Raw genomic sequence first — 23,948 nt, 5'->3', positions numbered from 1 at the left:
AAAAAAAAAAAAAAAAAAAAAAAATCTGTTTCCCGTAGGGATTTTATCTGGCCATCATTCAGATATTTAAAGCCACTCACACTCAGATTTTTGCCTGCCTCCTTCAAGGAGGATGACCACGTTCCCTTTGGCCCTGGGGTCCTGAACCTGAATCCTAGCCCAGAGCAAAGGCTGAACTTGCCTGGTGCCCTGCATCCAGCTGCTGCCAGGAGTGGATGCTCAGGGGCTGTAAATAACCATCGGAGCAAATGCAGGCTCCATCCCCTCACATCGCCCTTGCAGCATCTTTGGGCAGCAATGGGTGGGCATGAAGGGTCTTGAGCACCATGTGCCAGAGATAAGAAGATGAACAGAGTTTGTTGAGATGCTCTTTTATGTCCAGCTAATTAATCCATCTAGTTTCCTTTTTTGGGAATAAGGTACCAAGCCCAGACCCAGAGCATTACCTGCCTCTCCTGCTGGCCCAGCAGCCTGCATCCTTCTACTCCTGCTGGGGAGGAGGAGCCCCCCGTTCCAGCAGCGGCTCCGGGTACCAGAGCTGATATTTGATCTCAGATTAGTCATCCAGTTCGCAGAAGGCAGATCTTGAATATATACTCTCTGCTCTGAAGCCATCTGTCATCACTTGCTTTCAAATCCCCTCTGAGCACGTCCGCGGAAGGAAGATGACTTACCTGGGGCTGGGAAAGCCGGTACCGAGCGTACTGCAAGGGCGAACAGTCAGAGCATCAAACCCATGTGCTGGCATGTCCCGGCAGCCACGGAGGTGTTCTGGGGACTGCTGGTGCTCAGAGGGCTTGGTACAGAGCAGGGGCATCTCCAAGCTGGGGTGGGGAAATAGTCTGCCCTGGCACAACCTGGAAGCACCAGCAAAGCTTGCCAGGGCATCGCTTCCCCGAGGCTTCCCACGAGCATCAGTCCTGTGGGTTGGTGGAGTTAAACGAGCAGAGTAGGAGGGCGTCAATCAAGAGCATCACTGTGCCTTCCCTGCAATGGGGGGAACTGACTGTCACCCCACGGTGGCTGTTCCCGGTTGGCACTGACAGGTTGTGATGGCAGAGGGGTGTTAATCACCAGCAATGTCTTCGAGGACATCCAGCTCTGGGTGTTCTGAAGGGGATTCAGAGGGGGGCAGGTGGCTATGAGCTGTGTCCATGTGTGCTTCTGGGGAAAAAGAGGTTTTGGTTCACACCAGTGCATGTAATGAGCCTGATGCCGTTTGTGTTGGAGAGCTAATGGGCAGGATTCACTCCCTGACCTGCTCCAGGACCGGTCTTGTTCATGCCTGCCATCTCACCCGGGCGTGCTGCCAGCCGCCCGCTCCCATGCGCAGGCAGCTCTCTGAAGGTCACACTTGCTGCCAGCAGATGTGCCTTGGGTAGGCAGGACATCTCCGTGCCTCCTATACCGGGAAAATAGGTTGCAGGGAAAAGCTAAGGCTTGGGCAGTCCCTGCTGTCACCGAGGTGTCCCCAGGGGGGCACCACCCCATCCCCTCAAACCTGTGGGGTGGAAATGACCGGATTGGCTTTCTCTGAAACACGCAGGACGAGAGAGCTGCTGGTTTGGAGGTCTGTGCTGTCCTGACCCCCCGCCTCTTCCCAGCAGCCTCGCACAGATCACGTACCTTTTTACCGCTCCTCGTTATCGTCCTCATCAATAATTAAGCTGCAAGTCCCTCGCTGTTGGTTGCGCCAGGAAGCGGAGGCCGGGTGCGCTCTCCCTGCACTCAGCCTCCCGCGGGGAACAGCCTGTCCCTGTGCGCGCGCTTGCTTAATTGCTTGTGACACTGTTAAATATGGATCTTGGTGGCTTTCCAAGGGCACCCCGGCAGAAGTGCTGTACAAAGGAACCATTACCAGGATAATCGGAGAAGACAGCCCCAGCAGAGCAGAGAAGGCGAGAGAGGATGCCATGCCCAAAGGACATGTCATCTACGAAGGGAAGAAAGGCCACGTGCTCTCCTATGAGGGTAAGTCGTAATCCTCTGCCTTTTTAGGGCAGGCGCCGGGGGTTTGTGCCGCTGCGGCTGGGAGTCGGGAGCTATTTGAGGAAAGGCTGATGAAGTGCAACGAGCCAGCCTCATGTCTTCCCTTCCAGTATCGTTTCTCCCCCTTCCCACCCCACCTGCCTACAGCCTGGCTGGGTTTCCCTCTGTCCCATGTGGTTATCTTGCCTTGGAGGTGGCTTTGCCAGCAGGCAGGGGCGCGATAGGGCCATGGCAGTGGGCAGGGTCTCTGGTTTTGGGGAGCAGGGGAGTGGAAAGGACCAGATGGGAGGGTATTGCCTTCATTCCTAGCACCTGTGCACAATGGCACTGTCTGAAAATGTTGTAAGAGCATCCCCAAGTTCTTGGGCCAAGGTGGGACTCAAGAACCTGCAAGATGGAGGCAAGTCAAGTAGTTTGGCTTAAAGGTTTATTCAGATGTCAGATTCCCACCTGCAGTGTCGTGGGCACCATGCAGCTTTCCCAGCATGGGGCTGCTCTGCAGGAATCCTCCTGGGCCCAGCAGGACCGTGCCTCAGTATCTTGTGAGCTTTGCTACAGCATCGTAGCTATTGGAGGGAACGAAGCCATTCCCACGTCCCACAAGGAGCCTGCTGGGGAGTGCATTGGCCTGTTGCTGGCTGCTATTGCCTGGTGGCGCTGAGGACCCCGAGGGACCTGCCTGGAGCCCCGTCTGGGGTGAGAAGCTGCCCCCAGCACAGATGGTGTCACTTGTTAACCAGGCTGACCCTGCCCAGCCGGGGAGCAGAGTACAGCAAAGCAAAGCCAGGCAAGCAGCCGGGCTGCTCCAGAGAGGGCTCTGGAGAGACCTGAAAGCCATGTTGCAGCTCTCATCCCTGCTGTACAGTAACGGGCTTCCTCGGTAGATACGGACGGTGCCTTGCTGCGTTAGCGGTATCAGCAGGCAGTCACCAGCTGCTCCTGCCTCCTCCACGCCTGCTCATCCCATCGCAGCACTGGCCATCAAAGCTTCTCTGTGAGTCCCGGTGGCTCCCGTTAGAGATAAGCAGATGTTCCTCTCCAGTGAAGCTGGAAACGATTCCTCCGTGCTCACCTTTTGCCATGTGCTGGGTCAGCCATCTCTGGCGTGGAGCCGGGCTCCTCCTCACCCGCAGCTGGAGTCGGGAAGAGCTGATTTATAGACACCGCAGCCCTGCATCCTCCTGGGGTAAAATACTGATGTGTGCTCTGGCGTGCATGGGGACAGCCGTCCTCGTGTGTCACCTCTCTTCTCAGTTGAATTTGGAGATGACTAAGGAGCAGATCCTAATCTCAGCCGCACTCACCCACCTCAGCAGGTATCTCTGGTCGGCCGCTGCGCTGCCGAGCCCTCTGCCTCCCTGCCCAGGGTGGCTGCATCCCTCCCTGGGGCAGAGCATCCCTTTTAGTCTGCCGGGCAGCCTGGGCCCTGTGGTCAGTCCTGCAGGCAGAAGGTGTCCAGCACAAGTCCCTTTCCTCTTGCCCGCAAGCTGTTTTCATCGCAGGCTGGTTGTTTCATCTGGGGCCAGAGGCAGAGGGTTCAGGTCAGGCCATGGGGGACAACTTGCAAGCTTCAGCTGGTGCCACCTCTGTTGTGTTGCCCTGGTCCGCAGGGACCTTTCAGGACAGGGCTCTGTTCTGTGCCTCTCACCCTCCATGTGGAAACCAGCTTGTCCCACGCCTGCCCGCCTTCGCTGTCAACTCTAGCCCAGATAAGAAGTGTCACCGCAGGAGACTTGTGCCTGGGCGCCCTTTGGGACAGTTGGCAGGGCTCGGACCAGGGAGGACACAGGAAGCATTTCAGAACTTGTTTATGCAAGAAGCTATTTTAATCTCCTTTGCCCGGGCTTGGAGTCGAATGAGGTTGATCTCAAAAACGGTGCCGCCGGGGAAAAGATGGGGAAGGCTCCTGGTGGTAAGGACTGCTTGTTCCCAGAGCTGGGATCCCGCTTCAGGCAGCGAGGGAGACCTGCAGACCAAACTTCCCTATTGGTGTCAGCCCGAGTCTCCTCAGCCACAGTTTGAGCCCATCGCCTCTCGTCCTACCCCCCGTGGACACAGATGAGGAATTAATTCCTTCCTCTCTGCGGCAGCCTTTTACATGCTTGATAGCGTTTATCACATCCTGAGTAGCCTCGCCTGCTTCTGCAGCCTAGCCAGCCCCGCTGCCTGCCTCCTTCCCCCGTACAGCCCGGCAAGGCTTCACAGCCCGCAGCGGAAGAGTTAAAAAAAAAATTAAATAAGAAAACCGAAATTGTTGGTGATTATGAATTTTGGCAAGCAGAAAAAAAATTGCAAATTCTTTAGTGTCATGAGGGTGCTTAAAATAAAAGAGCTGTAATGAGACGAGATCCTGTAGCATGTGCAAGCTGAATTGTGCTAGATTGGTTATTCTCATTCTGCATATGATTGCTGATGGCTTCTGCAAGGCAAGGGACATGGGTTTGGAGTGATTTTCTTTCTGTTTAGTCTCTCTTCTCCCTCACGCCCTCCCCCTGCTTCCCAGCGGTACAAAGGGTGCCCGGGACCACGTCCCCTTCTGCAGAAGGGTTGTTAGCAACAGATGTGCCTTGATGACAGGGTGCAGGCACGTCACCCCGCATCTGCCGCAAGGTGCTGGCTGATTCTGAACATCACCCCTGGATTTCTCCGGTCAAATGAATCTGAAGTGAAGGCTCAAGGACAGATCCCCCTCTTGTTTCCCCACACGCAGCCCTAAAACCTTTCTGGATTGAGTGGGTGCTGACTGCGGAAACCAATAGTGGGTGTGAAGGTGTAATAATCCCATTTTATTCATTACTGGTTTTGCCAAGGAGGACTTTTGTTCCCAATTGTCTGTGATGGAATGAATGTTTTTAACTTCTCCTCCGTTTTCGCTAATTGTGTAACCACCTTCTCTGCCCACAAAGAGGAGGATCGGGGCATCCTTGGCAGGGGTGGCCAGGCCAGGGACGATGGGCAGAGGCGTTTATCTCTCCAAGCCAACATCCCCACTCAGAGCTCGTTACATAAATGCGAGGCGTTCAGCTGGATCAGAAGCTGCCTGCTAAATTCACAGCTCACCGCACATGATGGGTGCCCAGCGCCCAGGGCGGGCGTGATGCTGCCTGGCATGGGCAGGGCCGTGCTTGCAGAGGCGTGGGGGCTGTCACTCAGGGCAGTTGTCCACTGTTGGTTTGCAGCAGAATCTACTCCAGGTTTGGATGAGGAGGTGGTCAGTGATCTCCCGTCACACTGCCGCTTGCTGCATCAGTCCTGCCTGGGACTTTTTGCCATCTCTCCCAGTTCTTTTGTGCACTCACCACTGTTTCAAAGGAATTGCTCTCAGCTTTGCCTCTCCCCCCTTTTCCCTGGTTTTCTCACCCAGGGAGTGTCTCAGCAAATGTTAAGGCTGGCCAAGATCCCAAACAGTAGGTGTCTAGCAAAAATCAAAACAAACGGGGGGGAAAATAAAAATCCCCAGACCCACAGGGCCAAGTTCAGTGGAACCGCAGCTGCTCACACCAGCGCCGCGCCGGCTCCGGGCTGTCCCACTGCCTACATCTGGCCCCCACCAGGGTGGGAGGGAGCGGGACACAACAGGGCGGATGCTCCTACCCGAGCAGGAGGCGCAGATCTGGAGCCTGAGACAGGCAGGGAGGGGAGAAAACATCAGCTGAATTTCTTGGAAGCCAACCTCATGCGATGTTTCTGGCGTTGCTGAGCATTGGCTGATGCTGGGATGGGATCTGACCTTTCAGCAACGCACGCAAACAGCAGTAAACACCCTCCCTTGGCTGGTGCTGACTTTCCGTGCTCCTGATGATGCTTCTCGGTGTTCCCTTCCTCAGGTGGAGTTGCGGCTTCTCAGTGTCCCAAAGAAGACAGCAGGAGCTCAGGAGCTTCGCATGAGACCACAGGAACCAAGCGGACCTACGATATGATGGAGGGAAGGATCAGCCGGGGTTTATCAGCCCGTGATACCTTATCTGCCAGCATTGAAGGTGGGTCTGGGTGAAATCTTTCACCCATGCTGTGTTAGTAGTGTCCAAGAAAGAACCCATCTTGTCTACATGATGCACCTCCCCATGCCCGTATTTCGGCAGCAGTTAGCTGGCACCCTGCAGCACATCCCAACAGGACAGCATCTGACCAGAATGGGAAAACAAGGGACACAGACTGGCCCATTGGCCTTTGGTTTCTGTCCTGGCAGAACAGTTTCAGGACTACAAAAAAATGAAGCACATCTTAAAAAAAGAGAAATCTAGTAATTTAGAAATTGTTGATGTTTTTCCTTGTTGCCCCAGGAGTCCCTCATAACACTGTCATGTTTTCTTTCGCCCTTGGATCTGTTCTAGGTCTCATGGGTCGAGCGATCCCTCCAGACCGACACAGTCCTCATAACCTAAAGGAGCAGCATCACATGCGGGGCTCAATTACACAAGGTAAAGCCTGCAAGCAGAAGATGGCCATGGCCAAAGGTAACATGAGCAAGTGTCTCACGTGCATGGCCCCTTGTTCTTGTCGTCAGGCTAGAGCAGGAAGAAACAAGGATGGACACATCAAGGTCCAGCTGCAGATCTCTGCAGCCTTGGATATGTGCTCAGAGAGATTTTCAGTCTTTTCAGCTTTTACCAACCTAAGCTCTCATCAAAATCAGGGGTAAAATTCTCAGTGACTCGCATGAAGGCAGGTTGAAATTAGTGCAGAATGGGTCCAGAAAGCAGTGGTAGATGTGGGGTGGTCCAGCTGCATTAGTGATGTAGCTGCTCTGTGTGCTCAGTTGGGTACCAGTCCCTGAGTTACATGCATTAACTAGAGACCCCCTTGAACTGAGCATCTGCACGGGGACTGGGAGTCCAGTGTGTGGCTGGGAAATCACCCTCTGCATCCATCATCTGCTTGGGGGTTGCAGGAATACCTCGGTCCTACGTGGAGGCCCATGAGGACTACCTCAGAAGAGAAGCCAAACAGCTCAAGAGGGAAAACACTCCACCAAGGGACTTATCTGATGCCTACAAGGTCAGGTCTCACGAGGGCCTTACTCCTCTGAAAATGAAACCAGCCCATGAAGGCCTGGTGGCCACGGTGAAAGAAGCGGGAAGATCAATCCATGAGATTCCCCGGGAGGAGCTGAGGCGGACACCAGACATCTCTCTGACGAGACCTCTGAAGGAAGGCTCCATCACGCAGGTGAGTATGGGGCAAACAGCAGGATGAGATCGATCCTACTTAGGCTGCTGTCCTTGCACAGCCCCTGGGGACCATTCCCAAGGTAGAAGAAGAGCAGAGAGAGCTTTGGGTTGCAAACACATCACTGGTCAGAATTGAGACTCTGCTTGGGTACAGGTTCCCCTTCCCCATCATGTGATCTTCAAAGGTCCCTTCCAACCCAAACTGTTCTGTGATTCTATGATCCTTCCCAGCAGATAAATGCAAAACCTGGGGAAAGGAGCTCAGCACCCCCGACCTGTTAAGAAAGTGATGCTTCATCCACACGCATACATGGAAGGGGACACATTTGGCTCTTGTTCAAGGGCAGAGACAACTTGGTGCCCTTGGTAGTTATGACTCTGGGTGCACATAATCTTGGTCTCCTCCCTTTATGGGCAAGTGTCAACACAGCAAGGCCAGTATTTAGGGTGAAACGTGGCATGCTGTCTCCTGTTGGGCTCCAAATATTTGGAGGGTTCCCATGACACCTCACAGTCCTACCTCATTTCACAGTGTGTGTAGGAGAGAGGCGTGATGGGCACAGCCAGCCTTCGGTGGTGACTCATCATCATCTTGTTGGAGCGCAACAAGACATGCAGGATGGGCACTCCACCCTGCCCTGCGCCGTGCGGAGCTGTTATCTCTGCTTTGCTGATGGCTGTTGCTGTTTGACCAAGTAAACTGCTGTACTGATCCACTGAAAGAGGAAGCACAAGTCAGAATGGGAAAACAAGGGACACAGACTGGCCCATTGGCCTTTGGTTTCTGTCCTGGCAGAACAGTTTCAGGACTACAAAAAAATGAAGCACATCTTAAAAAAAGAGAAATCTAGTAATTTAGAAATTGTTGATGTTTTTCCTTGTTGCCCCAGGAGTCCCTCATAACACTGTCATGTTTTCTTTCGCCCTTGGATCTGTTCTAGGTCTCATGGGTCGAGCGATCCCTCCAGACCGACACAGTCCTCATAACCTAAAGGAGCAGCATCACATGCGGGGCTCAATTACACAAGGTAAAGCCTGCAAGCAGAAGATGGCCATGGCCAAAGGTAACATGAGCAAGTGTCTCACGTGCATGGCCCCTTGTTCTTGTCGTCAGGCTAGAGCAGGAAGAAACAAGGATGGACACATCAAGGTCCAGCTGCAGATCTCTGCAGCCTTGGCTATGTGCTCAGAGAGATTTTCAGTCTTCTCAGCTTTTACCAACCTAAGCTCTCATCAAAATCAGGGGTAAAATTCTCAGTGACTCGCATGAAGGCAGGTTGAAATTAGTGCAGAATGGGTCCAGAAAGCAGTGGTAGATGTGGGGTGGTCCAGCTGCATTAGTGATGTAGCTGCTCTGTGTGCTCAGTTGGGTACCAGTCCCTGAGTTACATGCATTAACTAGAGACCCCCTTGAACTGAGCATCTGCACGGGGACTGGGAGTCCAGTGTGTGGCTGGGAAATCACCCTCTGCATCCATCATCTGCTTGGGGGTTGCAGGAATACCTCGGTCCTACGTGGAGGCCCATGAGGACTACCTCAGAAGAGAAGCCAAACAGCTCAAGAGGGAAAACACTCCACCAAGGGACTTATCTGATGCCTACAAGGTCAGGTCTCACGAGGGCCTTACTCCTCTGAAAATGAAACCAGCCCATGAAGGCCTGGTGGCCACGGTGAAAGAAGCGGGAAGATCAATCCATGAGATTCCCCGGGAGGAGCTGAGGCGGACACCAGACATCTCTCTGACGAGACCTCTGAAGGAAGGCTCCATCACGCAGGTGAGTATGGGGCAAACAGCAGGATGAGATCGATCCTACTTAGGCTGCTGTCCTTGCACAGCCCCTGGGGACCATTCCCAAGGTAGAAGAAGAGCAGAGAGAGCTTTGGGTTGCAAACACATCACTGGTCAGAATTGAGACTCTGCTTGGGTACAGGTTCCCCTTCCCCATCATGTGATCTTCAAAGGTCCCTTCCAACCCAAACTGTTCTGTGATTCTATGATCCTTCCCAGCAGATAAATGCAAAACCTGGGGAAAGGAGCTCAGCACCCCCGACCTGTTAAGAAAGTGATGCTTCATCCACACGCATACATGGAAGGGGACACATTTGGCTCTTGTTCAAGGGCAGAGACAACTTGGTGCCCTTGGTAGTTATGACTCTGGGTGCACATAATCTTGGTCTCCTCCCTTTATGGGCAAGTGTCAACACAGCAAGGCCAGTATTTAGGGTGAAACGTGGCATGCTGTCTCCTGTTGGGCTCCAAATATTTGGAGGGTTCCCATGACACCTCACAGTCCTACCTCATTTCACAGTGTGTGTAGGAGAGAGGCGTGATGGGCACAGCCAGCCTCCGGTGGTGACTCATCATCATCTTGTTGGAGCGCAACAAGACATGCAGGATGGGCACTCCACCCTGCCCTGCGCCGTGCGGAGCTGTTATCTCTGCTTTGCTGATGGCTGTTGCTGTTTGACCAAGTAAACTGCTGTACTGATCCACTGAAAGAGGAAGCACAAGTTTTTTGGTGGGAGGCAGTTGCTGCATCCCCTTCTGCTCTACAGCCTTTTGACGTCCCCTCTGCCTTCTGTCCTCAGGGTACCCCACTGAAGTACGACAGTGGCTCTTCCTCCTCGAGTACCAAAAAGCATGACGTGCGGTCCATCATCGGCAGTCCCAGCAGGACTTTTCACTCGGTGCACTCACTGGATGTCATCCAAGACCCAAGGAATCTGGAGAGAGCTTATGAAGAGAGCCTGAAAAACAGGCCAAGCCCGGTGACAAACTCAGGAGGCTCCATCGCCAGAGGGGCTCCTGTGATTGTACCTGAGCCGGGCAAGCCTCACCAAAGTGCCCTCGCCTATGAGGACCACCAGGCAGGGCACAGCACGGCGTTCGGCAGCCACTTGCACAGAGGGTCTCCGGTCTCCACACGGGAGTCCACGCCGCGGCAGCACGAAGGTACTTGGTGAACCTTTTATTTGATGCTGAGCTTTCAAGCCAGCTGAGCAGGCAAGGTGCACAGGAGGTGGCTGCTGACCCCCCCTGCCCGAGCCGTTCCCGGCAGGTGCCTGTCAAACCCGTTCTCCCCAGCACTCCACACCCACTCTTGCCCGCAGCCATGGCTGACTCACGGCACTGGGGCGGCTGTCGGGGACGGCTAAGGCTCAGCTCCCTCCCTGGGGGAGCTCACACGGTTGCAGCGAGGGTACCCCACCGCTGTGCTGGGATGACCAAAGGGAGATTGGGCTGTGGCTGGTGAAGCTGAGGATGTTTAGAAAGCATATTCCCTGTCCCAGCGTTGGCCCAGGCACCCCTGTTTCTACAGGTGGGCAGGAAAGCAATGCTCGATGCACCATGTGGGGGATCTTCACACTTTTCAGCTATCTGGTGTGTGTTTGCCTATCATCTCATGTGTTTATGCCTCACCCATCACCTCGGCACCTGAGTACCTCACCTCCAGGAACATCTAATCCCTTCCGAGCTGGTAGATCTGGGCAATGTGGCTGGCCTTTGGGATCTAACATCCTCTTGACCCATCTGCCTGCACCAGGCAGGGTCTGCCCGTGCCCCCTGGCACCAGTCGTCTCCTGCCCCTAGAGACAGACCTGGGGCTCCTGGGGAGCAAGCACTTGTCTGGGCTGTGCTCAGTGACCTGGTGAGACACGCTCAGATCCAGAGCACAGAAAACCCTCTTGCTTCATGCCACGTTTGTGGGCAGGATTGGTGCTGAAGCCAGTCCCTGGGACACCTTGTCTCACCAAGCCTGCTAGCTACGGGTAACTGCTTTGGGGCCATTTGCCTGCAAATCCTTAACCTAACCTAAAAGTCTCATGATTTGGGGACGTGCAGCACAAGACAACGCAGTCTGCCAAAACCGAGGCCAAGACAAGGGGCGAGAGATGGGGCTGTGCAGTGCAGAGCTCCTCCAAAAAGCCTCCCCCGTCGCTCGCTGCCGGCTGGGCCAGCTCCAGGTCTCCATGGTTGGTGTGTCCCATTGCCACAGCCTCTGCTGTCTTCCCGGTTAGATCAATCATTTTTGGGGAAGCCTTCAGAAGTTGGCAGCTCTCTGAGATTGGCACATACAGTGAGCACAAGGCAGGGAAGGCAGTAGCTGGGCAGTGGGGAAGGATCCCAAGGGAAAGAATCAATGTTCCTGCAAAATGCCAGTGAGAAAGTGGATTTCTGCATGTCCAGAGCTCACAGGGGTTTGGGGTGCAGAGGATCTGCAGGAGTCCCCAAGGCATGTGTTGGAGTTGGAAGGCAACTTTTCTGAGTTGCCTGAGCTTTCCTTCTGCCCCGACAGTAGGTTTGATTTATTAGTGGCCTCACCAAGACGCCGAGATTCATGAAAGGAGTGGGAGCAGCAGTTCACATGGCCCATGTCACAGCCAAGGTTGCTTTAAAGTTGGCAGTGATGGGGCTGGATCCATCTGCGTGCACCCAAGGGGGCTGTTCCTTGCTCCCCAAGCCAGAGCCGGGCAGCGTTTGGGGTGCACTTTGGTGCAAGGGGTTTGGTCTCACTCCTTGGAGGTGGCTCTGCGTTACGGGCACAGGAACTGGTGATGCTCTCCCCGGGCAGGGCAAGAAGCATGACCAATACCCAGCTCAGGCTAGGAGAGCCTAGAGAAATCCCAGACATGATCCAACCTCCCCTCCATGTGCTGGGAAAGAGCTTACGGCTCCAGAGGGTGGCGGTTGCTCGAACCCTCTGAACTGCATTTTATCACCATTGCTGGGAGCTTCAGGGTCACAGTCTCTTCTTGGCAGCGGTGACCTGCTTGTGCCGAGGAGCACAGCAGCAAGGCTCCACCGCCAGCTGCTTGGCAGGCCAGGATGAACTCTCAGACCGCCTGGTGTGGCTGCGGTGGATGCACTGGGGTGGAAGGATGGTTTGGGATGGGCTGCTTCTCCTGGGTGTGACCAGGGCTTGGCGCACTTCGGCCTTGGTGGCGTAACGGGGCACGGCAGTGCAGGGAGGAGGGAAAGGTCCCTCAAGTTCAGGGCAAGCTGCAGGAGTCCCTGGGGTACAGGCTTGGCCGCAGGCACCCCTTGGGGACGCAGCTTGGCTGTGGTGCTCAGCCTCTGACTCATTTCCTTCTGCTCACTGCAGGGAGCATCACTGCTGGGAAGCCAGTGTCCCAGGACAGAAAGATCACCCCCACGTCAAGAGAGCTCACCAACTCCAAGTCTCCGCATGCCCCTGTGGCCGACCACCACCACCCTATCTCCCCGTATGAGCACCTGCTCCGTGGCGTGAGTGGGGTCGACCTGTACCGAGGACACATCCCACTGGCTTTCGACCCCGCCGCCATCCCAAGGGGAATCCAACTGGAAGCAGGTACCTTCGGTGGGGGCATGGTCTATTTGGGGTTGGGTTTTGTCGTGTTATGCTCCAAAAGCCCGAGGTCTCTGGGGAGAGACACTTCATGTCTGCATCCTCTTCTTTCCCAGCTGCTGCTTACTACCTGCCAAGGCATCTGGCTCCGAGCCCCACGTACCCCCACCTCTACCCCCCGTACCTCATCCGGGGCTACCCGGACACAGCTGCCATGGAGAACCGACAGACCATCATCAATGACTACATCACGTCCCAGCAGATGCACCACAACGCCGCAGCCACGGCCATGGCACAGCGGGCAGACATGCTGCGTGGCTTGTCGCCCCGGGAGCCCTCCCTCGCCCTCAACTATGCAGCAGGTCCTCCCAGCATGGCATCGTCCGGGGGTTTGGGGGCATTTGGGGAGGAGGAGGCTGAGTCAGGCCAGTACCACCAGCTCCAGTGCTGGGGCCAAGGGCTGAGCCAGCAGCACGGTGTCACCCAGCAGTGCAGGAATGGGGCTGGTCAGCATGGAGGACAACCGGGGGGAATTTGATGCACTTTTTGCCATCTTTAGTTACTTGAGGCTCCTTACATGCAGCTCTGGTTTTGGGTCATGGGAGCACTTCCCAGCCTGGCCCTGCTGGCCTTTGGAGATTAAAATACACTCCCAGAAGGATATCTGGCACTCAGCAAAAAGCAGAGCGTGCTGGGGAGTGTGCGGGGTGCGGTGCAGAGCTCCTGCCCCTCTGCAGGTGGAGCAGCATCGGTCTCTGGCTGGGGGGAGCTGTAGCTGATGCCGCCTGCAGCCCCCTCGCTCAGCAGGGATAGATCTCAGCATCCTTCCTCCCCACTGTTCCCAGCAGCAGGACACATTGTATTTGCCCACAGAAGGGTCCCTTCCCCTGAGAACCAGCAGCTGGGGACCGTGTGCTCACTGGCACCTCCTGCACTGCACCAGAGCAGCGGGATGGGTCAACCCTCCCCAGCATCACTCCCTGCTCCAGCGCGGCCAAGCTGCAGTGGCTCAGGGTCATCCTGACAGTCCTCTCATTTCTCTTTCCAGGCATCATTGACCTGTCCCAAGTGCCACACCTGCCCGTCCTCGTGCCCCCCACCCCCGGCACCTCCGCCACCACCATGGACCGCATCACCTACATCCCCGGGCCCCCACAGACCTTTGGCAGCCGGCACAGCAGCTCCCCACTCTCCCCAGGTAACACTGCAGGTTGCTTTTCCCATGGGAAAGCAGTTGGGCAGGACACCCTTAGCCAATTCAGGGCCGTGAACTCCGCATGCCAGGGCAAATGGGGGAGCCCAAATTCATTTTCAGGGACCAGTCCACTGGCTCCTTCAAACCAGCTCCTCTGATCCTGCTTGTTGGGGCATCCTTGCTTTTCCCCCTTCCCCAAAGTGGCAGCTGGCACACAGCTTTGTGGAAGGTTGTACCCTGGAGGCAGTGCCAGGACAGTTATTGCATGATTTGCTTGGGTTTTGTCACACCAGTTGCCCTGATCTGTCCTGCTCCAGGTGACCTTGGATGGAGCCGTTCCTTATCTGCTCTGCAGACACAGCAATGTGAAGAGCAGGCGGTGTTCCCTGGGTGGAATCACTGTGTCTGCAGCCCTTTCACTGCCTTTCGGTTGGGTTTCAGGAGGCCCCACACACATGACCAAACAGTCAGGATCGTCGGTGTCTGAGCGGGAACGGGAGCGGGAGAGGGAGCGTGAAAAGTCCATCCTAGCATCCACCACGGTGGAGCATGCACCCATCTGGAGACCAGGTAGGCTGGGGAGGAGCCCGGCACCACATGTTGGGGCCTGTGCTGGATGGAGGTAGGGTTGGGACTATAAAACAAAAAGCTAAAGAAACCCTTCTTTGCATTTTCCCCCAGGTACAGAGCAGTCCAGCAGCCGTTCGTCCTCGCACTCTCACAGCCACCAGCACTCTCCCGTCTCACCCCGCACCCACGAGACCATCCAGCAGCGCCCCAGCGTGCTCCACAACACGAGCATGAAGATCATCTCCTCGGAGACCCCCACCCCTTCCGTCCTGCGGTATGTCTCCCCGCCATGGTTCCTGCCACTGGCCTGGACCCCTGCACCTGGGCAGTTGTGGAGGTTAATTAACGAGCATCACAAGGGGCACCTCTGAGATGGAGCGAGGGTTGTTTTGACCTTCAGTCAGGAGCAGGATTGGGACTTACAGGGAAGTTGTGATGGTCAGAGGTGGATTTTGGTGCCTAGTTCCTTTACTTTCCTTGTGGTTTTTACTGCTACCAGACAAGAAAGCAGGAGCATCCCAGGGCTGTCTGTCCTCAAATCACATAGGCAAGAGGGTATCGCTCCTCTTGCTGAAGATTGCCTGGCGGTAGAGGTCTCTGGGACCTGTCCCACAGGTTTTGTTCTCCCTAGTCGATGCATCCAGGCCACAGCCAATACCCTGTGGCCAGTTATTGTTGTGGAGGCTCCATCTGAGCCCTCCTCACCTGCTCCAGCACAGGCCAACCCTATGCTCAGGAGACCTCAGCCAGGCAGGGCTGAACACCGGGGCTCTGGTAACAGAACTCCCTTTTCTCATCTTTGCCTTATCTTCGTTTGCCTGCCAGATCCTCCTCCACCACTACCACATCACCAATCCGCTCCGCTGCCTTCCCCTCAGCCTCCGCCCTGCGCTCCTCCATCGGTGCGGCAGACGGCTACGCAGCCCTGATGGACCCAGCTGTCCTGCAGAAAGAGGCCTCGAGGGTGCGGGAAGCCAAGGCAGAACGACCCCAGACTGACAACAACGTCTTCACCTCAAAGCTGCCCAGTGGGGCCAACCTTGAACAGTCACCTTCACCCATTAAAGGCATGGAGTCGAGACCTTTACCTGCCTCTGGACCTGGTTCTTCTCATCACTATAGCAGGGGACAGGGGAAAAGCCAGCAGCACCATCACCCTCTGGACCAGCAGCATGCAGCCTTGGGCCCCGAGCAGCACAGTAGAGAAAAGAGTCAAAGTAAACCCTTTTCAATGCAGGAACAGGAGCTCCGAGCACTCGGTAAGACCACCACGACAGCGGCCAACTTCATAGATGTGATTATCATGCGCCAAATGTCTTGCGATAAGGGGCAGCGAGAAAGAGGCTCGCTAAGTAACGACTCCACTAGCGATGGTAAGAAATTGGAGGGGAGAGGCAAGAGAGCTGTGGCCTGAAACCCATTTTATTTCATTCTTTCTTATTTTTAGTTGCACGTTTTGGCTGTTGGCTTTGTCAGCTCCCCCAGCGTGCTTCTCCCTCTGCTTCCCAGTTGTTGTGTTACTCCAGACGTTTTTATTTGTGTGTGTTTTAGGGATCTTCCTTTCTCCCACCCTCTTTTATTTTTTCTCATTGCCAAGTCCTGTTTTGCAAACGTTGTTCAGTTCCTGGTATTGCTTTTTACAGACAATAGCAATTTGCTAATTCTGATTTCCCCATCATTAGAAATTCCTAGTCAGTCTGTAAGGAACAGTTGTGAGTAGTAAATCAAACGAGCAAAGCACAGAACTGGGAGTGTGAGTGGGACAGTGCTGCTGGCCTTCAGATACATGCTGTTTTGCTGTTGAGCATGCAGGATCTCAGAGGGCTTTGCGGGCTGTGATGGGGTCCCCTGGCTTGGAGTGACCTCGCTCAGGGTCCTGGGTGCTGGATGCTGCACAAGAGCAACGCAGGCAGGGCTGTCCAGGGATCACTCAGCCCACCCATGCTTGGCAGCCATTTCCAGAGCAGACCACAGGAACCACCTAACAGCAGTCTCGTGTAGGACACAAAAGTGCTGGGATAAGTTTCTCCAGATGGAAGTGCAGGGAGGTGGCTGGATTCAAGGTCTAGATCATTCATCCAGGCTCCCACCAGCATACAGAAGCAGCAGGCAGCCCGCAGGGATTTGATGGGACCCTTTCTTCAGGTTGAAGCATCTGCGTTGGCCATCAGCATTGGGGGTTGCTACCCAGCTCCCCTCCCTGTAACCCAAGGGTGGAAAGGACACAACAGCATGGCCAGGGAAGGAGAGCTGCTCTGGCCAGCACATCCCAAACCACCCATCACACCACTTGGTCATGTCTGGTCCTGGCCCCTCTAGCAGCGTGCTCCAAGGCCAAGGATGTGCCTCTGGCCACGGTGCGCTGCCTGGCTGAGCTTTCCTCCGCCTTTTTCCCTGAGTGTTGTCATGCTGTGGAGGAGAGGGGCAGCTTTTCTATGGCCATGAGCTTACAGAAAGGAGCTGGTGTTCCCCAAGATTTAACTGTTGGTTAGGGATCTTTCCAGAGCAGGACGTTTCATTTTGGTTGGATCTGAAGTGTGGTCCCTTCATTGCTGGCATGCATGGGGTGAAGGGAGGTGCTGCATCCCTGTCCCTGACGCAGGGAGGTTCTCCATGGGGGTCCTCCCCTACCCATGTCCCTGGTACATGCAACATCAATGTGTCCGTGCCTCGGCACCGGGGACCCTCCGGCAGCGCTGTGGGTCGCCTGCCAGATTTGCCTGCAGTGGGCAGTTTCTAGGAATTGAGCGTTAGGAGGATAAAGGTCTGTGGAGGCAAAAGTTGTGAGTTACCAAACGTGCTTAGCTGGCGAGAGGCAGCGTGTGCCTTCTCCGGGACTCCTCTGTCCTCCACCCCTGCTCTGTGGGAGCATAACTCATCTGTGCCTCAGTTTCCCCTCTGTTGAAGAATAATGGTGATCCCTCATTCCAGCTCTGCTTGCTTTGATGCAGCTTGAGTCCACGCAAAGGGCTTTAAAGGCAGAGAATGGTCAAGAAGCTTTTTTGCCCCTGCAGCGTGCGAGTCTGCTGTCTCTGGAGCAGGATCTGGAGTCTGCAGGACCTCGTGCCCTATGTTCAAGAGGCTCTTGGCCATGCTGGCCTTGGGGCTTTTCTTTGTAAAGCATTTGAGACCTCCTGTGCAGCCACCTCTGCTGCTGCAGTGTGTTGTTTCCCTCCTGGCATAGTGGGGTTTTTATTTTTCTGTTTCAGTAGATGGGGGAAAGGAGGGGAACAAGTTGTGAACCCACAGTGGTTGAATTTGGTTCCTGACTCTCGTGCTGTCACCGCAAGCTGCTGAGTGTCCAGCTCTGCAGGAATGAGCCATCACCTCTTTACTGCAGCCATCACCACAGCTGGACATCAGCGGTGGCACCGGGGGTCCCTGCAATATGACCTGCCAGGTCTTCCCTCATCTCTTTTTTTTTTCCCCCCTTTGCCAAATATGTGACTCTGCCCACAAGCAATGGTTGCCACAGCCCTCGGGAAAAGCCAAGCGAGCTCCTGGTTTTAACTTCCTTCTCCATGTTTCTCCAGGCTTTCACGGAGGCTACAGCCCTGAGCGGATGGAAGCAGTGAGTCCTGTGAGCTCGCCCAGCCTGTCACATGAGAAAGGGGCCAAGCTGCTGCAGGATGCGGAGAAAGGGCACGGGGAGCATGACCTGAGGCAGAAACAGCAAGGTGAGGGCAGGGGCTGGCAGTGCCCGGAGAGCCTGAGCTGGCATGCGGGTGTTTCATCACCCAGCTCTTGCTCACCGTGCCCCAGTGCTGTGCTGGGATGGTGTTTGAGGAAGGGGACACAAACATCATCTCATGCCTGCTCTTTTCTTTGCGCCTCCCCCAGGCTCGCTGAAGGCCTCGGCTCCTGAAGCAGCCCACCTGCAGCACCTCCGGCAGCCCGATGGCCCCCAGCCCCAGTGCCAGCCCCTGCAGTCCAGCCAGAGCATCAAGGGCATGAACCAGCGGGTGGTCACGCTGGCCCAGCACATCAGTGTAATTAAGCTCATTCTCACCTTCCCGCTGGGGCTCTGGAGGGGAAGGAAGAACTCATATGAAACATTTCTGATGGGGAAGGGTTGGGAGTGATGCTAGAGACCTCAGCACCCCTGGTTGGGGGCTGGAGAGAGCAGGGTGCATCAGGCATGTTCAGCCCAGGTGTTTGCTTCCCCAACGAGAGCTGCTGTAGGCAGGAGGCAGACATTAGATCCCCATGGGACAAACCAGCCTAATTCCCTCCTGCTTGCCCTGTCTTAGTTGAGCCCAGCAAAGCAAGAGGTAGAAACCAACTCTACTTCTGTCTCGGGGTTTTCTTCTTCTAGGAGGTCATCACGCAGGACTACACACGCCATCACCCGCAGCAGCTCAACTCCCACATCCAGACCCCGGTGTACTCCTTCCCTGGGGCCGCATGCCCCGTGCTGGACCTGCGCCGCACCCCCAGTGAGGCATATCTGCAGCAGCAGGAGCACGCGGCAGCCTCCAGGATCTCCCCGCAGAATGAAGGCGGCAAAAGGTGAGGTCAGGGAGTCCAACCAAAGCTGGCGCAGATGGGTTTCTGCCCACCCACTGTGCCAGTCTGAGCTCAGACAGACCAGGGCTGCCCAGGGCGAGGAGCCAGGTGGGTGCCCTTGGCTACCTGGTACCCCAGTAAGATGATGCACAGGGCAGGCTGGCATTTGGCGTTGCTGAATTTATGCTCCACAACTCAGGGCTCAGATGGGTCGCTTGCTTACACAGCCCAGAGTGTAAAATTGCCTTCTGATCTGGGCGTTTCTCCCCTGTGGTGGTGCCTCTCTTGCCAGTCCTGTTGTTATAGAGATGTACTCCAGACTCCCTTAGAGTCCATTCATGATCACCTTCCTGATCTGGCCACTGTCACAGGCTTGTTTAGGTGGGAAGGGACCTCTCCAGATCATCCAGCCCAACACTCTGCTCAAGCAGGTCCACTGGAGCAGATTGTCCACGGCCATGGCCAGTTGGGCTTTCAGTATCTCCACTGATGGAGACTTCAACATCTTTATGGGCAACCTGTGCCAGCATTTGAGCACACTCACAGTAAAACAGTGTTCTCTTGTGTTGGGATGGAATTTCATCTGTTTGGTTTGTGTCAGTTGCCCCTTGTCCTCAGTCCCTGGCAGATCACGGTGCAGTGACCTCTCAGACTACAGGTGGTTCCAAAACACCCAAACCAACATGTCCTTCATTGGTTCAAAGTTAATTTTATCGTCACCTCTGTCAGTGAATCAAAAGCTTGTTAGACACATGTGCCATGTCAACTGCAACTACCCATTTCAGGCACCACCTGTATTTCTTTTTAAAGTCACTTTCAAACCCTTGTGCACAAGGCAGGTCGTACAAAATTAAAAAATGGGAAATGTGACAATAGGGTCTGTCCTCCCACCCAAACACCAACAGAGACCCGGATGCATCCAGGAAAGAGTGGTGTCTCCAAACCGGTGGTTCCTTGTTAATAAATGTGCTTATTACTCCCAGCTCTGCCTGGTCCTAGAATTGGCTTTGTAACATTAGGGGAGAGAGCCCAGCCCTGGCCACCCAGCAATGAAAAGAAGTGGGGGAAAAAAAAAAGAAACCACAGAAAGAACAAAGACATAAATTCCCAGAACTTGCCGTGAGGAATTCCTCATGGGCTTGAGCCTGGCCGTCTCCCAGGCACTAGCCACGGGCAGGCATCGGGGGGTTGTGTCGGTCCTCTCTGGGCTGCCCCAGCCCCATTGCCCACAGCCAGTGAGCCCCTCCACAGCCCCAGACAAGGTGGACACAAGGTGGCAGGTGCTGCCCTCCCCTGCGTCTGCAAATACGATGGAGGGTCAAAAGCCATGTCCCCAAAAGGTTAATGTCCCAGCCCTCCACAGGGATTGTCTCCCTGCCAGCGAGGGACACTTGGGCTGAGCCAGCAAGTCCCAGAACTGGTCCTGCTGTGGGCAGCTGTATTTGGGGCAGCTGCCGGCTGGCCCGCTGCCTGGAAATCTGGGCCACGTCTCGGCTCCGTCCTGCTCCGCACGCCTGCTGTGCAGAAAAATGCCCAAGCTGTGCTCTTCCTCCAGCTCGCATTAAAAGGCACCGTGAGCCCACGGAGGGGGTGGAAGGTTTGGCTTTCTTTCACTGCCGTAGGAAACCTATTTTAGTCCTTCTCCCCCCCCTAACCCCAAGCTGCTGTGCAGAGGCAGAAGGTGTTGCAATAAACCAATTGCATCTCCCCATCACTCTCCACAGGTCCCCAGAGCAGAGCAAAGCCTCGGCCGGGAGCGGGTCAGACAACTGTATCGAGCCAGTGTCTCCACCAGACGGCGTGGGAGAATCGGAGCACGCCAAGAGCGCCACGTACCCGATCCTGTACCGCGAGGGCGAGCAGATAGACCAGAGGTAACGCCAAGGGAGAGGACAGTGGAGACAGCATGGGAATGTTCCCCCCATCCCCATGCTGTCCTTGGCCCAGACTGCCTTTCTTGCAGCCAGAAGAGATGTTACATCCCAGCTTACTGTCTTATTTGTAGGGGCTTTTCAACACCGTGTGGTACATTTATGGTAGGGATAGGGAGAAAGGTTGGAGACCCTGAGTATCTCGGGAGTCCCCAGGCTGACTTTGAGGACTTACATTAAGGGAGGAGTCTCTCTAGGTAGGACTTTGTGAACTGGACATTGCAGAGTTTTCCAATGGTCTTTTGCTTTGCAGGATGGGGTCCAAGTCCCCAGGAAACAACACTCAGCCTCCAGCTTTCTTCAGCAAGCTGACTGAGAGCAACTCTGCCATGGTGAAGTCCAAGAAACAGGAGATCATCAAGAAGCTCAGCACGACCAACAAAAATGAAACGGAGTACAGTAAGGACATGTGGGGAGGCGAATGCGGGGCACCAGGGGACTAAAAGCCTTGAGGACACATGAAGAAAAGGAGATTTGGGAATGGGTGCTGCTGTGTTAAAGACTGGGAGCTCCCAGCCAGTGGTCTCTGCATCGTGCCATGTTTTTTTGGAAAGTGTGAGGTCCAAATCCTTCTGGGATGAGCCATGCTGGTGCCAGCAGTGGCTGTGTGCATCTGGGGAGGTGGTGGGAGGCTTCCCAGCCCCTCATCTCCTTGCTCCTTTAGCCTGTCAATCCCACCCACACCAGATAACCTCAATAGGAAGGAAATAATGAGCTGAGCATGGAGGAGACTTAAGAGCAATTGATATTTTAATGAATGGCTGGCCAAGCTGAATCCTTCCTCCTTGAGATGCATCTCCCCCCAGTGTTACTTTAAGCCCTACATCAATATTGGTATAGCTCTGTAAAACCAACCAGGCTGGCTTATATTAGAAATTCAGCCCGTTCATTCATTAACCGCTAATAGAGTAGATAGGATCATAATTTAATTTAGCCCAGCATTATACAGTCAATACTAATTCAATTTGAATCCCTCTTACAACAGCTGCATCGGATAAGAGGGACCGAGCTGTCTCGTCTCCTGGATGATGTTACCATGAGCCAACAGTATTGTTATGCCCCTTTGGGGATGTGTGGCTGAAGCCCATGACCTTCCACACTTTCCCTTATCAAGGGAAAATATATGGAAATAGGAAACACCTCTTATTTGATGAGAATTTCTATTATTCTAAGGAAAGTGATATCCAAGTCAAACAGCTCAGCTAAGAAGGAAAATATTGATTTAACATTTCTTCTCCTCCTCCTCACCCTCCCCACTGCCCAGACCTGCTTCCTGGATATGGGGATTTGAGCCTTTGGAAATCCCGTAGGCAGGAGAGAGGGCTTAACTTGGTGGAGCTTGTAATCCAAAGAGCTGGAGGGAGGGGAGGCACTGAGCACGAAGACGTCACCCTGGCTCTCTGGGCTCTGCTTTTCTGCCCTTTCACAGCTGGCAAGATGTGCCCGCTGTGGTTCTCCCAAAGGCAATTATTCCTGGTCCCAGCCAGCACCTGTAGACCCACCCCAGGGCCTGGGGGAGGTGAGCTACTGTCAGCCTGGGTGCTGTGACAGGGGCAGCCCTACCGGCAGCCCGCACATGCTGCTCTCCATACTGAAGAGCTTCTTTGTTTTTCTCCAGATGTTGGGCAGCCTGGAACAGAGATTTTCAATATGCCGGCGATTACTGGAGCAGGTAACTCTCCCCTATACCTGTACCTCATTCTCTGCGGGGCTCACAGCCACCGAGAGCAGGACACTCGGTAGATTTAAGCATCTCCTTTTTTCCTTTTCAATAAGACCAAGCGTAACAGTTGTTGGGAGGCTGGAGCCTCGGGACACACCGTAACTCCCTGCTGTTGAGTTGGAGACAGTGCAGTGTAATTCCTCAGAAAGCCTGGCAGAGTTTGAGGAGAGAATAAAAGCCAAGCAAGGGTTGGCCATCTGATGCCAGCAGGGGGTTAAACTTTATGGCAAGGTGGTCCTCACGCTCAGGAGGGAGCACCCTGCTCTTGGTGGGACCTTGTGGTCACCCATGGATCGGTAGGAGGACAGTGGTGAAAGGGAATGTGAGGGTGGGAAACATGCTCTGTGCCACCGCGGGCTGGGCAGGCTGCAGGAGCCAGTTGCAAAAGCAAACTGGGGTGAGAGCAGCACCCTGTAACCTTGAACAGTGAGCTTTGGGCAAACCGGCGATGGCTGAGGACCGAGAGGAGGTGTTATCCAGGAGATGGAGGGTTGCTCGGGCATGGGAGTGCCAGCAGTGTGCTCAGTCTTCCAGGTGCTTAAGGCATGAGTTGACTGGTTTCTCAGAACTGGGAGGAAGTGTTCAGCTTGTGGCCGGGTCCGGCCACAGCGATGCAGCCGGTGCCACGCAGAAGGGCTTGGTGGGCAGGACCGCTTGGACCTTTGCTGCTGTGCAGAGGGCGGCTCCCGGCGGGTCTCAGGTCTCGGGCTGATCACCTGGTTCTGGAAGAGGAGTTTTGGTGGTGGTATCTGAGCAATGCTGCTGCAGGCAGCCATGGTGGGCTTTAGTGAGTCCCCAGCCCTAACCAGCATTAACCTGCCGGCCTGCCTAACTGGGGGGTCGCTGGCTAACACCTGGGACTGTACCCCAGCCTGCAAAGAGCCCCCACCCCCCCCCGCTCTCATGGAGAAAAGGTGCTGGGAAGAGCTCAGGGTGGTCCCCCAGGCCCTCATGGAGATGTACTTGCCATGCTGAGCCTGAGGACCACCACCCAGGGGCTGAAATGGCGTTTTAGGAGCTTCTCCAGGGGCACTGCACCCTCCCCACCTCGGCTGCTCCTGCAGCTTTCAGCCCAGCTGGGAAAGGAGGAGAGGGAGCAACTTGAGGAAGGGATTTTGGCAAAGAGGGGTGGAAAAATTTCTTCACAGAAAGGGTTGTCAGGCAGTGGAAAGGGCTGCCCAGGGAAGCCCCCATCCCTGGAGGTATTTAAAAGACGGGTAGATGAGGTGCTTAGGGACACGGTTTAGTGGTGGGATAGCAGGGTTAGGTTAACGGTTGGACTTGATGATCTTAAAGGTCTTTTCCAACCTAAATGATTCTATGATTCTATGAAAGCGGTCCCGGGGAGTCAGGCGGCTGACACGAGTTTCCCTGGCGCGGGGCAGAGACCAGCCCGAGGGAGAAGGACAGCGTGAGGGCTGTTGAGCTGTTGCTACCTGCTGCAGCAATGTCCGGGTGGGCATGCATGTGAATGAAATGAATCCTTCTTGAGGAGTATGAATTGATACTTAACTGATTAAGTATTAATGCTC

At 54.9% G+C, this 23,948-nt stretch overlaps 1 protein-coding gene across 1 annotated transcript in view; it reads left to right on the top strand.

The window, feature by feature from the left end:
* The window catches only part of NCOR2 (nuclear receptor corepressor 2), a 188,012-nt gene that overhangs the window by 160,270 nt on the left and 3,794 nt on the right, over positions 1-23,948 (top strand). The window contains exons 28-44 of the mRNA XM_035898548.1: positions 1,821-1,971; positions 5,817-5,969; positions 6,324-6,410; positions 6,881-7,158; positions 9,751-10,114; positions 12,267-12,494; positions 12,608-12,853; positions 13,540-13,689; positions 14,128-14,256; positions 14,368-14,530; positions 15,082-15,515; positions 17,790-17,933; positions 18,097-18,245; positions 18,572-18,765; positions 20,487-20,636; positions 20,947-21,092; positions 22,312-22,365. Coding sequence (XP_035754441.1) covers positions 1,821-1,971; positions 5,817-5,969; positions 6,324-6,410; positions 6,881-7,158; positions 9,751-10,114; positions 12,267-12,494; positions 12,608-12,853; positions 13,540-13,689; positions 14,128-14,256; positions 14,368-14,530; positions 15,082-15,515; positions 17,790-17,933; positions 18,097-18,245; positions 18,572-18,765; positions 20,487-20,636; positions 20,947-21,092; positions 22,312-22,365 — 3,220 coding nt within the window. The remainder of the gene's footprint in view (positions 1-1,820; positions 1,972-5,816; positions 5,970-6,323; positions 6,411-6,880; positions 7,159-9,750; positions 10,115-12,266; positions 12,495-12,607; positions 12,854-13,539; positions 13,690-14,127; positions 14,257-14,367; positions 14,531-15,081; positions 15,516-17,789; positions 17,934-18,096; positions 18,246-18,571; positions 18,766-20,486; positions 20,637-20,946; positions 21,093-22,311; positions 22,366-23,948) is intronic.

Source organism: Egretta garzetta, unplaced genomic scaffold (assembly GCF_000687185.1).
Source record: "Egretta garzetta isolate BGI_Z169 unplaced genomic scaffold, ASM68718v1 scaffold447, whole genome shotgun sequence".
Classification (NCBI taxonomy): domain Eukaryota; kingdom Metazoa; phylum Chordata; class Aves; order Pelecaniformes; family Ardeidae; genus Egretta; species Egretta garzetta.
The sequence above is the reverse complement of the archived record's forward strand: the minus strand, read 5'-3'. Positions and strand labels throughout refer to the sequence as shown.